Source organism: Poecilia reticulata, linkage group LG19, assembly GCF_000633615.1.
Source record: "Poecilia reticulata strain Guanapo linkage group LG19, Guppy_female_1.0+MT, whole genome shotgun sequence".
Taxonomy (NCBI): domain Eukaryota; kingdom Metazoa; phylum Chordata; class Actinopteri; order Cyprinodontiformes; family Poeciliidae; genus Poecilia; species Poecilia reticulata.
The window spans coordinates 17,709,770-17,721,226 of NC_024349.1; the positions used below are offsets into that span (position 1 = coordinate 17,709,770).

Genomic DNA, 11,457 nt, shown 5'->3' on the forward strand with positions numbered 1-11,457 from the left:
AAATACAATAAAATTTAATAATAGTATAAACAATCTCAGAGAGGCAAACCTGAAACACTACAGAGACACTGTCTCTCCATTTTGTGATCATTCTTATTTTAAAATTAAATGTCATAGCTGTCATAAATGTAGTTTTTATTAAAGCTTTAGTATTATAAAAAAATTTTATGCATAGCAGGATTTTACTGCATTCTTGGAAGTGCCTTCTTTGTGCATTATTTTAGGAAATAGTGACTTATCTGAAGAATAATTGCATATTTTCAGTTATAAGTCTGGCATCAAGGCAACATGTAGGATTGTCTTGAAAATTAGTTCTTCATATTTTCATTTTGAGGATCATCACCATTATTATTCAAATGAATGTACCATTCTCAAAGAACAGCAATGGATATATGTGCTTTCACAATTGCTTAGATCTCTTGAACGTTTTATCATTGTTTCATGATGCAGCCACAAACTTTAGTTTATTTCATTGGTAATCTGTATGATAGAAACACCACAAAAACAAAATTGTGAAGTGAAAGGAAATGATACCTTTTCTTGACAATGCTTCACAAAACAGAAAGGTTGATATTTAGATCAGTTTACACAATTGTGGCCTCCAGTTTCTAATCAGTAGACTTCTGATTAGACGTCGACTGATGAAAGATCATATTTTCTTTCACTCCAGAACTATGTCGTATCAGACAAAATCTCCCCAAACAATATAAACTTTGTCAAACAACTGCATCAGCAAAGCCAAAAGCTAAAATAAGATTATGCCGCTTTACTCTACAATACATTTGTTTAACAACAAAAAAGAAAGAAAAAAACCAATCCATCAACATATAAATACGTCCTCGAGATGTGATTTTTATTTTTATTTAGCTGCTTTATTGTTTCTGCAACAAAGAGGAGTTTGGCTCCACCTAGCGTGTTTGAATGAAACAGTCGTGGGTTGATGTATTCGTAACAATCTGAAATAAAGGGATCGGGTCTTGTTACAATCGTAAATAAGGAATATAAATGTGTTAAGTGTAGAGTTAGGCGACCAGTTACATAGCTGTATCTGTTTACGGTATGTTGTTGTGATTTGTTTTGTTTTTGTTTCAGCTAGAAATTTTTTTTTTCTAAAGTAGCCCCCCTGCATTTTTTAAAGCCAAGCTGCAACGGTTTACAGTATCAATGTGAATACTTATAATTTATTGTAAAATACCATTTTTAAAATAATATAAATAGTTTATATGTTAGGTTAAATGACATTTTCGATTTTGTTTTTTTAACGTGGGCAGTGTGTCCTAATTTTTTTTTTTTTTTTTACATGCAGTGGCAGTACAAAGATCCGAGGTGTACTTGAACACCTCATTCACTGGGTCTCAAGAGAAACAGACGGGGAATCTCAGGACTGCGTCAACTGACAACAAATGTAAGTTTTATGATTTTATCTTAAAGTTTTCTTATAACTCACTGGTTTTTTTGAACGAACTAACGCTTAGAACATCTTTTTTTTTTTGCCAGTTTTAACAACCTGTATTTGCGGTACACTCTGAAATACTGTTTTGGTTTCGGTTTTAAGAAGTTTTTTTTTCTGTCGTTTTTATATAATTCTTTTAGCGTGTTAAACGTAATTAAAAACGACTTGAGTACATTAAAACTGGTTGCTTATGTTTGTTGTAAAGTGATTCGTTAATCATAAAGATATGAGTAAGCGGTTTTGTAACAACCGAAAGCAAAATTCTAAATGCGCATGAAGGCGTATAAACAATGCCAGGAAGAATGTAGGCTGGCAACACAAGGGAGCTGCTTTCTGACGTTAAACTAAGCTGATCTGTGCTCACTGTTTACCGCAATCAAGCTCATGGGATGTCGTGTGTTTCGTTGCAAGACGGTAGGTCAGCATGGAGACCCTCCCAGAGGCAGCAGCAGTGACTGACCCCCCGGCTCACACCTTCTCTCAGGTGGTCTTCATCGATATCCCGTACTCATACCCGCCTTCCAGCCCCATCACCTGCCGCTTTACTCTCAATGCTGCCTTCCAGCCAAATCCCAGAGACTGGGTGGGCATCTTCAAGGTGGGCTGCCTCACTTACTTTTTGTTTATAGTCATAATAAATTAGAGCTACCAGCCAGATTTTTCTCCTTTTTAAGTCAAACTCACGTAAGACGTAGATTATTACTTTTACAGCAACTTGTCATGGTGAGTTTTTTTCTAGTTAGTGTGCCATTTTGTTCCACGTCTACCTTTGTATTAAGTAGGCCTCCATACACACAGGGCTCTGGTGACATCACGTAAAGATAAGGAGGCCTCAATGACCTTTGCCCTATGTCCTCCCCCTCTCTCACAACCCACTTTCCCGTCTGACAACTGTGAAATCAAGGAGCTGACGAAACCTTTAAAAAAAAAAATCAGTCAGAGTTGCTCATCCTCCATGTTTAGTCATGCTACACTTTAGCCTGTTGTGATGTCATCAACCCCAAAACACAGAAAGAATAATTAGTTGTTGTTTTCCCCCCCCCCTTAAGGTGTTTTGTAAAATCCTGAAGTAAAAATTTATACTTTGTCAGTATTTTTTTGTTTTATTGCTAGTGAGAAAAAAAACCCACCACTGGATAGTATCTTAACTGTGTTTTGTGTTTTTGATCAGGTGGGGTGGACCTCAACGAAGGACTATCACACATTTGTGTGGGTGGAGCCAGTCCATGATGCTCAACAGACAGAGATGAGACAAGCTGTATTTAAAGGTAAGTTTCACTTTCTCCGAAAGACCTTGCTTCCTGTTTGTCATGTACACTCCTCGTTGTGTGTCATACACTTTGTGAGCAAAAATTATCTTGGAATCTGTCTTTGCAAAGAACTGTGTAGCATGAAGTCGGATCCTGTTTAATCCTGTTTTTCATCCAGTGGATTTTCGTCTGGGAGAGATTTACTTTAAACATAGAGCTCATAATACGGTGAAAAATGTCAAATATTTAGAATTTACTAATGAAGTAACAATTGCAATATTCAGATATTTTTTTGTTAAGATGTCCCAAATAATTTTGGTAAAGTGGTGAGGATTTAGCTCAGACTCCCCTATAATTTTCTGAGTAAAACTAGAATAAGAGGTGTTTTGTTTTTTTTGTTGTTTTTTTTTCTTTTGGTAATTGATGTGCTGCACTTGGCACCTTTGCCTAGAAAAAGCATTATAGTTTGGAAAACTATACTGCAATTTTGCAACCAAGTGGTAGTGGTATCTGCAGCAAAGCAAAGAAAAAAGTTTTCTTTTTATTGAAAAAAAAAATTCAAAAAGGGGGACCGGAGGGTGTGCTCCAATTACAGGGTAAGGTCTATTCAGGGGCCCTGGAGAGGAGGGTCTGTCGGATAGTCGAACCTCGGACTCAGGAAGAGCAGTGTGGTTTTCGTCCTGGTCGTGGAACACTGGACCAGCTCTACACCCTCAGCAGGGTCCTGGAGGGTGAATAGGAGTTCGCCCAACCAGTCTACATGCGTTTTGTGGACTTGGAGAAGGCGTTCGACCTTGTCCCCAGGGGGACCTTGTGGGGGGTTCTCCGGGAGTATGGGGTACCGGGCCCTTTGATACGGGCTGTCAGGTCTCTGTATGACCGGTGTCAGAGTCTGGTCCGCATTGCTGGCAGTAAGTCGGGCTCGTTTCCGGTGAGAGTTGGACTCCGCCAAGGCTGTCACTGATTCTGTTCATTACATTCATGGACAGGATGGATGGGAAAAAAAAAATCACTTTTTAAATTTGTGAAATTTATGCCCATCCCAGTTCCTCCTTAAGGGCCCAGGAAAAATGCAATAGAGTTGGATTTATGGCCCAATCTTCCAACTAGAAGACAACCAATTAAAGCTACGGCGCAGCACCACTTGCATGCAGAACTCCTCTTTGGGTTGTGATAAACGATTGAACAACTCAATATTTTGTGTTCTATAGTTGACAATTGGAGATTTTTCTAATAAAAACTCTTATCTACAATTTGCAAAACTCTACAACAGTTTTCTTAGCATATATTGTCTGAGACGTCTGATCAATTTTGATGTTCAGCCATCTGTTTATTTACAATTTGTTGCTAATTTTTAAAGTGTTTTTAACGTTTTTACTCTCTAAACAACTATGTACAAAAGTAACAAGGTCACAATTTGGCGTCAGAGTTCATCCAGTTTGCTCTTTCGCTTTCCGGCCAGAGTACTACCTGCCTAAAGACGAGATCGAGTTCTACCAGTTCTGCTACATTGACAACAGCGGTCAGGTCCGAGGAGCCAGCACTCCTTTCTGTTTCAGAAATACATCAGAGCAAAACGCAGAGAGCATCGCAGATGACGACCTGCTGGTTATCACGACTCAGGTACCGTATGCAAATATGTACATAGATTTAGGTATGTAAACTTAACTTTCGTAACTGCTGGAAATAACCAAAACTGGACGGCACACTTAAAAAATCGTTTTAATTTTCCGATTTAATTCTCAGGGAAGTGAAGTGACTTTCCCTACAGTTGCGATAAGAGCGACTCAAACTTTCCAAATGCTAAGAGATCATCTACAATAAACTGAATTGAAGGTGAAGGTTCTGCATTCACACTGCCGTTTGGTCATTTCCATAAAGTTGTACTGGCTGGGATTTATGTAAATAAACATGATTTATAAGGAAGTGAGCATGTATATGTCACCCATGGTAATTGTAGTTCCCACTATGTTGTATTTTATTAATCTTTTTAAAGTGGTTTGAATCAAGTGGTCTTCGTTTTATCTGAAGCTCATTCAAAGTTTTCTTGTTCACAAAGTGAATAAAGAGCCAATTTAACACATATAAAACAGACATTCCTCATGATACAACATGACTGTTATTTCCGCTTTACCTCTTTATAATTGGACTTCAACCTAATTGGTGATGTGTACATTCAGGCTTGTTGATTTCTGCAACTTGTATTTAACCACAGGAGCAAGTTGAACAGAGTCAACGTGAGAAAGCCGAGCTGCAGAAGCAGCTGGATCTGATGAGAGCAGAAAACGAAACCTTGAAAAGCGCTTTGCTGAAGGATCAGAAGGATATCAGCAGCTCCAAGGTAAACCCCGTCACGGTTCCTTTGCTCATTGTGCAACACGGAGGGTCATTAAACTTTAAAGCGAACTTTGATAAGTTGACGGTTTGATTTGTTCAGGAGCAGAACGACCAGAGAGAGGCAGAAATGGCTAAACTGACCAAAGAAATTGATCAGGCGAAGGAGCACAATGAAAAACTCAAGCACACACTGCAGCTGCAGATGAAGGAGAACGACCACTTGAAGGTTCGTCATCAGTTCGTGGTGAAACTTAAGCTGAACTGTCAGGACGAAAAGCTAAATTTGATGCTACTGCTGCTACTTGTTAGGAGGAGATGGTGATCGAAAAGACCAAGCGGCTGGAGATCCAGAAACAAAACTCCACAGAGCAGGAAAAGCTGAACTCTTTGTCATCTAGAAGTAACGAGGTAACATGGCTTCACTTCAATCTCATTATTAAACTACAACGTACGCCAGCCTCTTCCTACGCTCATTTGTATCCACATTATTTCTCAAGGAGAAATATGATCGAGCAGTGATGAAGATCAATCAGATGAGAGAGGAGCGCGAGGAGCTGAAAGGGAAGCTGGATGCACAAAGTGATGAGATTGCCAAGTAATGTTTTCACTTTCTGTTTTTTCTTCTGGAAAAAGAAAATTTATTTTAAATGTTGGGTGGATATTTTATATTTTGCCCCATTAACTCTGTTAACCCAAAAAAAAAAGTGCATTTCAACCAACTGCCTTCAGGATATAATTTAACTTAATAATTAAATTGTAGTATGAAATGTACTGTAACTGTTCTGTGAATTATCCTTATTATTGATAGCTGCCCATAATTAGAATATTAGCATCCCCAGATTGAAAACCTGGTTAGTCATGTGACCAAACTGATTGGCAAAACTATTCATGCTTTTCCGTAAAACTCTGTTTTGTGTGTTTCAGGCTGAAAGCTAAACTCAGAGAAGCAGACCGGGAGTTGTCAAACACATTGGACCGCTCTGAGCTTCTGCAGGTAAACCTACAGTTGTTCTGTTTGTCTCTTTCTCATTACATTTAAATAATGACAGACTTATTCCCACTGCAAACTCTGATTCTGTAGAGCAGAGGCGAGTGTGAATGAGGACATATTTTTTTAACAAAGTGAGGATATTTGGGACCAGTTTAACCAATATGGGCACCTGAACCTGGAAATAATGTCCGAAAAAGTTCAGAAGGGATTAGCTGGAAGCAAAATGTAATTTTTAAATTTTCTTTTTTCAGAAGTTTTAGCCTTGTTGAGGGTTTAAAATGCGTCTTAGGCGAGGCTAACCGGAGGTCACCGAAACATCTATCGATCGTCGTGAAACGTGTGCTTCCTCATTACCAGGTTGATCTTCAGAGCACCACCAAAGAGAAGGATCGGATCGCTCTAGAACTGCAGAATCTGCAAAGTGTCAAAGGCAACATGGACGAAGTGAGAAGGGAGAACCAGGAACTGAACAGGAGGCTTTCACAGCAAGATTTACTGCAGAGGGCTCCAAAGGACGACCTCACGGTACTTTTTTTTTTTTTTTTAAACAAGGAAACTGAATCCCTCTTCAGAATACCGCTGAACAGATTTCAGGTAAATGTGACGAGGCTTAATGAATCGTCCTCTTCAGGCGCACTGTCAGGCCCTCTCCAAGCAGCTGCAGGATGCGCAGGCGAAGCTGCAGGCCGAGAGGGAGGAGACGAGGGCCGTCACCAGGCAGTGCGAGATCACAGAAAACGAGCTGCAGGACGTCAAGGAGCAGCTGACGAGTTTGGCCAGAAACTGTGAGATGGAGCAACGCCAAAGCAGCAAATATGAGGTGAATCTGGGTTAATTACATTTCAAAGAAAAAGATGCTGCTTACCTTTAGCCATCTGAAAAGGGAATTATTTTTGCACTAATTTCATCACACATTTAGAGAAGCAACTGTGTCTGTCTTGGATAATTATACTTCAGAGTTAAATCCACTGAGAACTGATGATTTATGTAGTGAGGGTTTAATTTTATCATTATCCACACTAAGGTCTATTTCTTAATGACTTAATAAAAATAAAAAAAACTACAAAAAAGAAGCCAAGATGGAACTAATTTACTGCTCTAGAAACTAACTCTGAGGGGAAACATTTTCTGAGTAAGAAATGAAATATTCAGAGTATTTTCTAATATAACTAAAGTGTTATTTTAATCAAAACTTTATTAAGATTATAAAATGGATTTATGGTTTTGTATCTGATTTTCTGATCTGATTGCTTTCTTATGTATTAAATGAAATTAACAGCTGTTGACAGAATAATGTTCATTGTGTTTTTTCGTTGTATGATGACGGTCATTCTCCTTCTGTATATTCTCAGATGCAAATCAAGGAGATGACTGCAATGCTCGCAGATAAGAACATCGCCATTGATGACATGGCACAGGAGATAAGGCTGATCAAACAAGAGAGAGATGAGCTCAGCAGAGAAGTCCAGGTACATGTAGAAAACAAATCGGCTCTAAATCTCCTACATGGTTTCAGAAATCTGAACCGTCTTCATTCTTTCAGACTCTCAAAGGTGAGATCGAGAGGCTTCGCTCACATTACTCAAACATTACCTCACCTGTGGTTGAAGAGACGCCCTACATGCAGCCAGACCCCATCGTAGCAGGCAGCGACACTCTTGCCAGCAGTAACCAGCAGGACGTCCTGGGTCAGCAGGACCACGTATACCACACCATAGGTGAGGGACGGACGCGTGGTCAGGCAGAACCAGGGGCGGTTGTCTGCTGTTCTGACAGCTTGCTCAAATCACAAAACAAGTATTTGGTTGAAAAGATTTTCAGATGTTTTTTTTTTTTTTTTCTTTTTCAGAAATGGTTTACTTGTCATGACGCTCAGTCCTTTAGCAAAATGATATTACTACATTTCTGGTCATTGACCTGCTGGTTTTAATTTTGTACAGTTCTTATTAGGAGCTTTAAAAAAAACAACTTTCAATTGAATATTGAATCAATATGCTTTCCAGAGAAATTTAAAACGCAGTCAGTAAAACATTTATGGTCAAATAAAGGAAAGGCACAAGGCTGTCTCTCTCTCTCTCTCTCTCTCTTCATTACTGAAAATCCAGTAATCCCCATGCCATTATAGGTCGGAGCTCAGTGCATAAATAAAACTCAAACACAAATGATTTTCTATTTTGCACATCTCAAAATTTAGACAAACTTAGCTCTGTATGCACCTTCTACCTGCCAGCTAAATCCCACTATTTCACCTGCTGCTTTCATCTCATGGAGCATGATGTAGCATGTCGTTGGTCTGTGCAGCGGTTTGAACTTGGTCCTTTTACTTTATCCTGGAGGCCTCTTGTTATCTGAGTACAGCCTGGCAGGGTCACGCATAAAACGCAACACGTCATATTTGTTGTGTTTGCCAGTGCAGCATTAATGAATCTCTAAGCTCTCTGCCAAACAAAGTGTTGTTTTTTTTTTGACACAATACATCATTTCCACTAGATTGATAATCGAAAAGACTTTCACAATACCAATAAATGGCATCAGTCAGTATTATCTGTTATGTGTTGCAAAAGGATTCATATTGAACGTGTTTTATTGGGATTCTGTTTAACAAACCAAGACAAAGTAGTGCACGATGATGGAGTAGAGGGAAAATGATGCACGGTTTTCAAAAGTTTTTACAAACAAGCCTGAGAGGTCGGTGTTGTGTTTACGCTCGGCGTACTGAGTCAGCTGGTGAGACACAGTTTACTGCAATTCACTTCCTTATTGATCATATCACTTTTTACGGTCTTTAAAAATGTCAAACATCTCATTTTGTTTTTCACAAAATGACTTTATTCCTTTTCTTTTACAGATAGCTTGGTGGTCGAACCAGTCGAGGAGGTGAGTAACGTAATTTTCTTCAGCACAAAACAGATCAACTTGTGAAACAAACACGTTCTATGCAGTTAAAATACTTACAATAACCGATCAGGAGCTGATAATCTGTCGATTTGTACTAGTTGGGTCTTTACTGTAAAGTTCTCTCTATAAAGTTACACGTGAGTTTAGTTGCATAAATACATCCAAGAACATTTATACCAGTGTGCTGCGGGCATATTTTAGTATTTGTCTACGTTTTCATGTTCCAGATGTCATTTGTTTGCTTTGGACTCTTTAGTAGCGACATCTGATTAATGCAGGTTAGGAACAGAGATACAGTTTCTACTTTCTTGGTCATTAAGTTTGTATCCAATTTTGCACTAAGTTAACCAAAGAAATGCAACAAATTGTGTCTTTGTGAAAAGCTGCTGGAAGTAAAGTCCCTAAAATTGCATATTTAATTTTGGTTCTTTGATTTTTTTTTTTTTTGTGTGTGTTCTCACAATAATGATTCATCCTTTGAGCTTAGGCGCTTTTATGTCGGAGTGATTAGGTCAGGGTTAGGAGACCAACATGGAAAATATGTCACCTAAAATGACCAGGTACTGAACCACGAATAAGGGACAAAATGGAGCCCAGAAAGCACTGAGACCTTCAATGCATTTTTTAAAAGATTACAAGAAAGTACATCTGCTTGGAAGCAGAGAAATCATTTTATTATAACGGGCACAATTTAGACCTGAACAAGAGGGAGAAAACGGCACACATTTAAAAAGTAGCATTCATATTTCTGAAACACTCCTCCCGTTCCAAAAGAAATGCTGAATGTTTTTGGAAGTAGAATAAAATCATTTGACTGTTTCATTAATAAGTGATAACATACAAATGTCTTAGACGACACCTTATTACATATCAAACAAACATTTGAACTCATCGGCGTAGGAAAGCTCAATGCCATCCCGCGCACCTACCAAAACACATAAATGGGGAAAACATCCCTCTGCACACATGATCCCAGGACGTCCACATGAGCGTCTGTTGACTGTTTATTTTTAAAGCGGACTTAAATCATAATCCCTTTCCTTCTTCCCTTACCTCTCTCTCTTTCTCGTGACGCCCCGTTTCTGGCAGCCGGCGCTGGTGTGTCGTCACTGCCGAGAGAGCTTCCCCGGCATAACCGAGCTGGAGCTGGAGCAGCATGAGCAGAGCCACCGGGTGTGTCCGTTCTGCACGATGATCTGCGACGGCATGGAGCAGTCCATATTCGAAGACCACGTCTACGGCCACGAGCTGTGAGAAGAGCCGCGTCGTCGTGTCGGATGGGTCTCGTTGGTTAACAAAAAAGAAAAAAAAGAGAGGGAGAAAGGAAAAAACAAAAAACTGACATTAGTATAAGCTAGTCATTTTAGTCGAGACCTGAAACCTGCTAGAATGATGAGCCGTCACGTCCACGTACGGAGAGCTAAACATCTTGAAATCATATCCCATTTATTTCTGCTTATTTTTTCCAAGTGATTAAATTCAATGAAAAAACTGTATTGCGTATAATAAACACGAAGAAAATCCCTTATAAATAATAATAGTAAATATCGGGATAGAATAATTAATTTCTAATCATAGATGAATGACTGTTAATGACTGAAATGATTGAAAACCAAAATGATAACCCAGCAGGATTGGTCAGATTTAAGTTTGATCAGCAGAAAGTCTGGGCTGTTGGATCCTTCAGCAACTGCCTGATGTGTAGATGCTCAGTTGATTCATTGACTTACCCGTCACTTATCTGTGTAAGTGGCAAATTAGTCCTTCTGAGAGCTTAACTGTTCTCATCAATATCTGTTTATTAAATCTTTCAATGTGGCATTATTAATCATCCATGTTCCATATTTACAGACGAACACTGAGCAGGCTGTGTATGCAGGACAGAGGTGGATTGTTATTTTGTGTTTGGGCGTTCTGATATAATATTTGAAAAAAAAAAAGACTAAATCCAAAGCTTTTCTTGTATTTTATCAACCTATTGAGATCTAAGGCTTAATTCTTGTTTTTATTTTTATAGTAACTTACTGTTTTGTTTTGAAGTCATTGCCAGCAATGTACAACAGTCCCATAAAACAGGATGTCAAAGCAGTAAAAAAAAAAAATCAAAATCAAACCAACTATGTGATAACTGTATTTTGTTCTACTCGTTTTAAAAATGAACAAAATCTGTTAGATTTCAAAATCATCAAGTAAATTAGCTTGTTATATTAGTTGATATCATTGTACTGTTTTCTTTTATGTAAAAAGTGATTGGAAATATTCAGTAAACATCCATAAAATGAACACATTGCGTTCAATAATTACAATCAGCATAAAAACTTGTTTAGTTGTTGGAAGTGACTAAAAATGAGTTGGGTTTCTGAAATTTAGAGAATTTGACCAAATTTTCTTTGTTTGGTCTTAATTATCACTGAAATGTATCAGTTAGTATGATTGTCGTTATTCAGCAGCCATTGAGAACCTCAAGTGCTTTTGTTTGAGCTTTCTCTTACACAAAAAATACAATTTAGAAAATCCAACCAATCAAA

At 38.4% G+C, this 11,457-nt stretch overlaps 1 protein-coding gene across 1 annotated transcript; it reads left to right on the forward strand.

Moving 5' to 3' along the window:
- Positions 1-1,306: 1,306 nt before the first annotated feature.
- On the forward strand, positions 1,307-11,123 carry calcoco2 (calcium binding and coiled-coil domain 2). The gene is made up of 15 exons (XM_008437443.1): positions 1,307-1,405; positions 1,865-2,051; positions 2,625-2,721; positions 4,166-4,326; positions 4,919-5,044; positions 5,141-5,266; positions 5,350-5,448; positions 5,538-5,635; positions 5,965-6,034; positions 6,389-6,556; positions 6,663-6,851; positions 7,384-7,500; positions 7,575-7,749; positions 8,880-8,908; positions 10,019-11,123. Exons 2-15 carry the CDS (start codon positions 1,878-1,880, stop codon positions 10,181-10,183), a joined length of 1,794 nt encoding a protein of 597 aa, XP_008435665.1. The 5' UTR covers positions 1,307-1,405; positions 1,865-1,877; the 3' UTR covers positions 10,184-11,123.
- The last annotated feature ends 334 nt before the right edge of the window (positions 11,124-11,457 follow it).

Excerpts from the sequence above, each read along its gene's own strand:
- calcoco2 (XM_008437443.1), top strand. The coding sequence starts at position 1,878 with ATGGAGACCCTCCCAGAGGCAGCAGCAGTGACTGACCCCCCGGCTCAC. Across the intron at positions 6,557-6,662 it reads CTCCAAAGGACGACCTCACG|GCGCACTGTCAGGCCCTCTC; the intron begins GTACTTTTTTTT and ends CGTCCTCTTCAG. Across the intron at positions 7,501-7,574 it reads AGCTCAGCAGAGAAGTCCAG|ACTCTCAAAGGTGAGATCGA; the intron begins GTACATGTAGAA and ends TCATTCTTTCAG.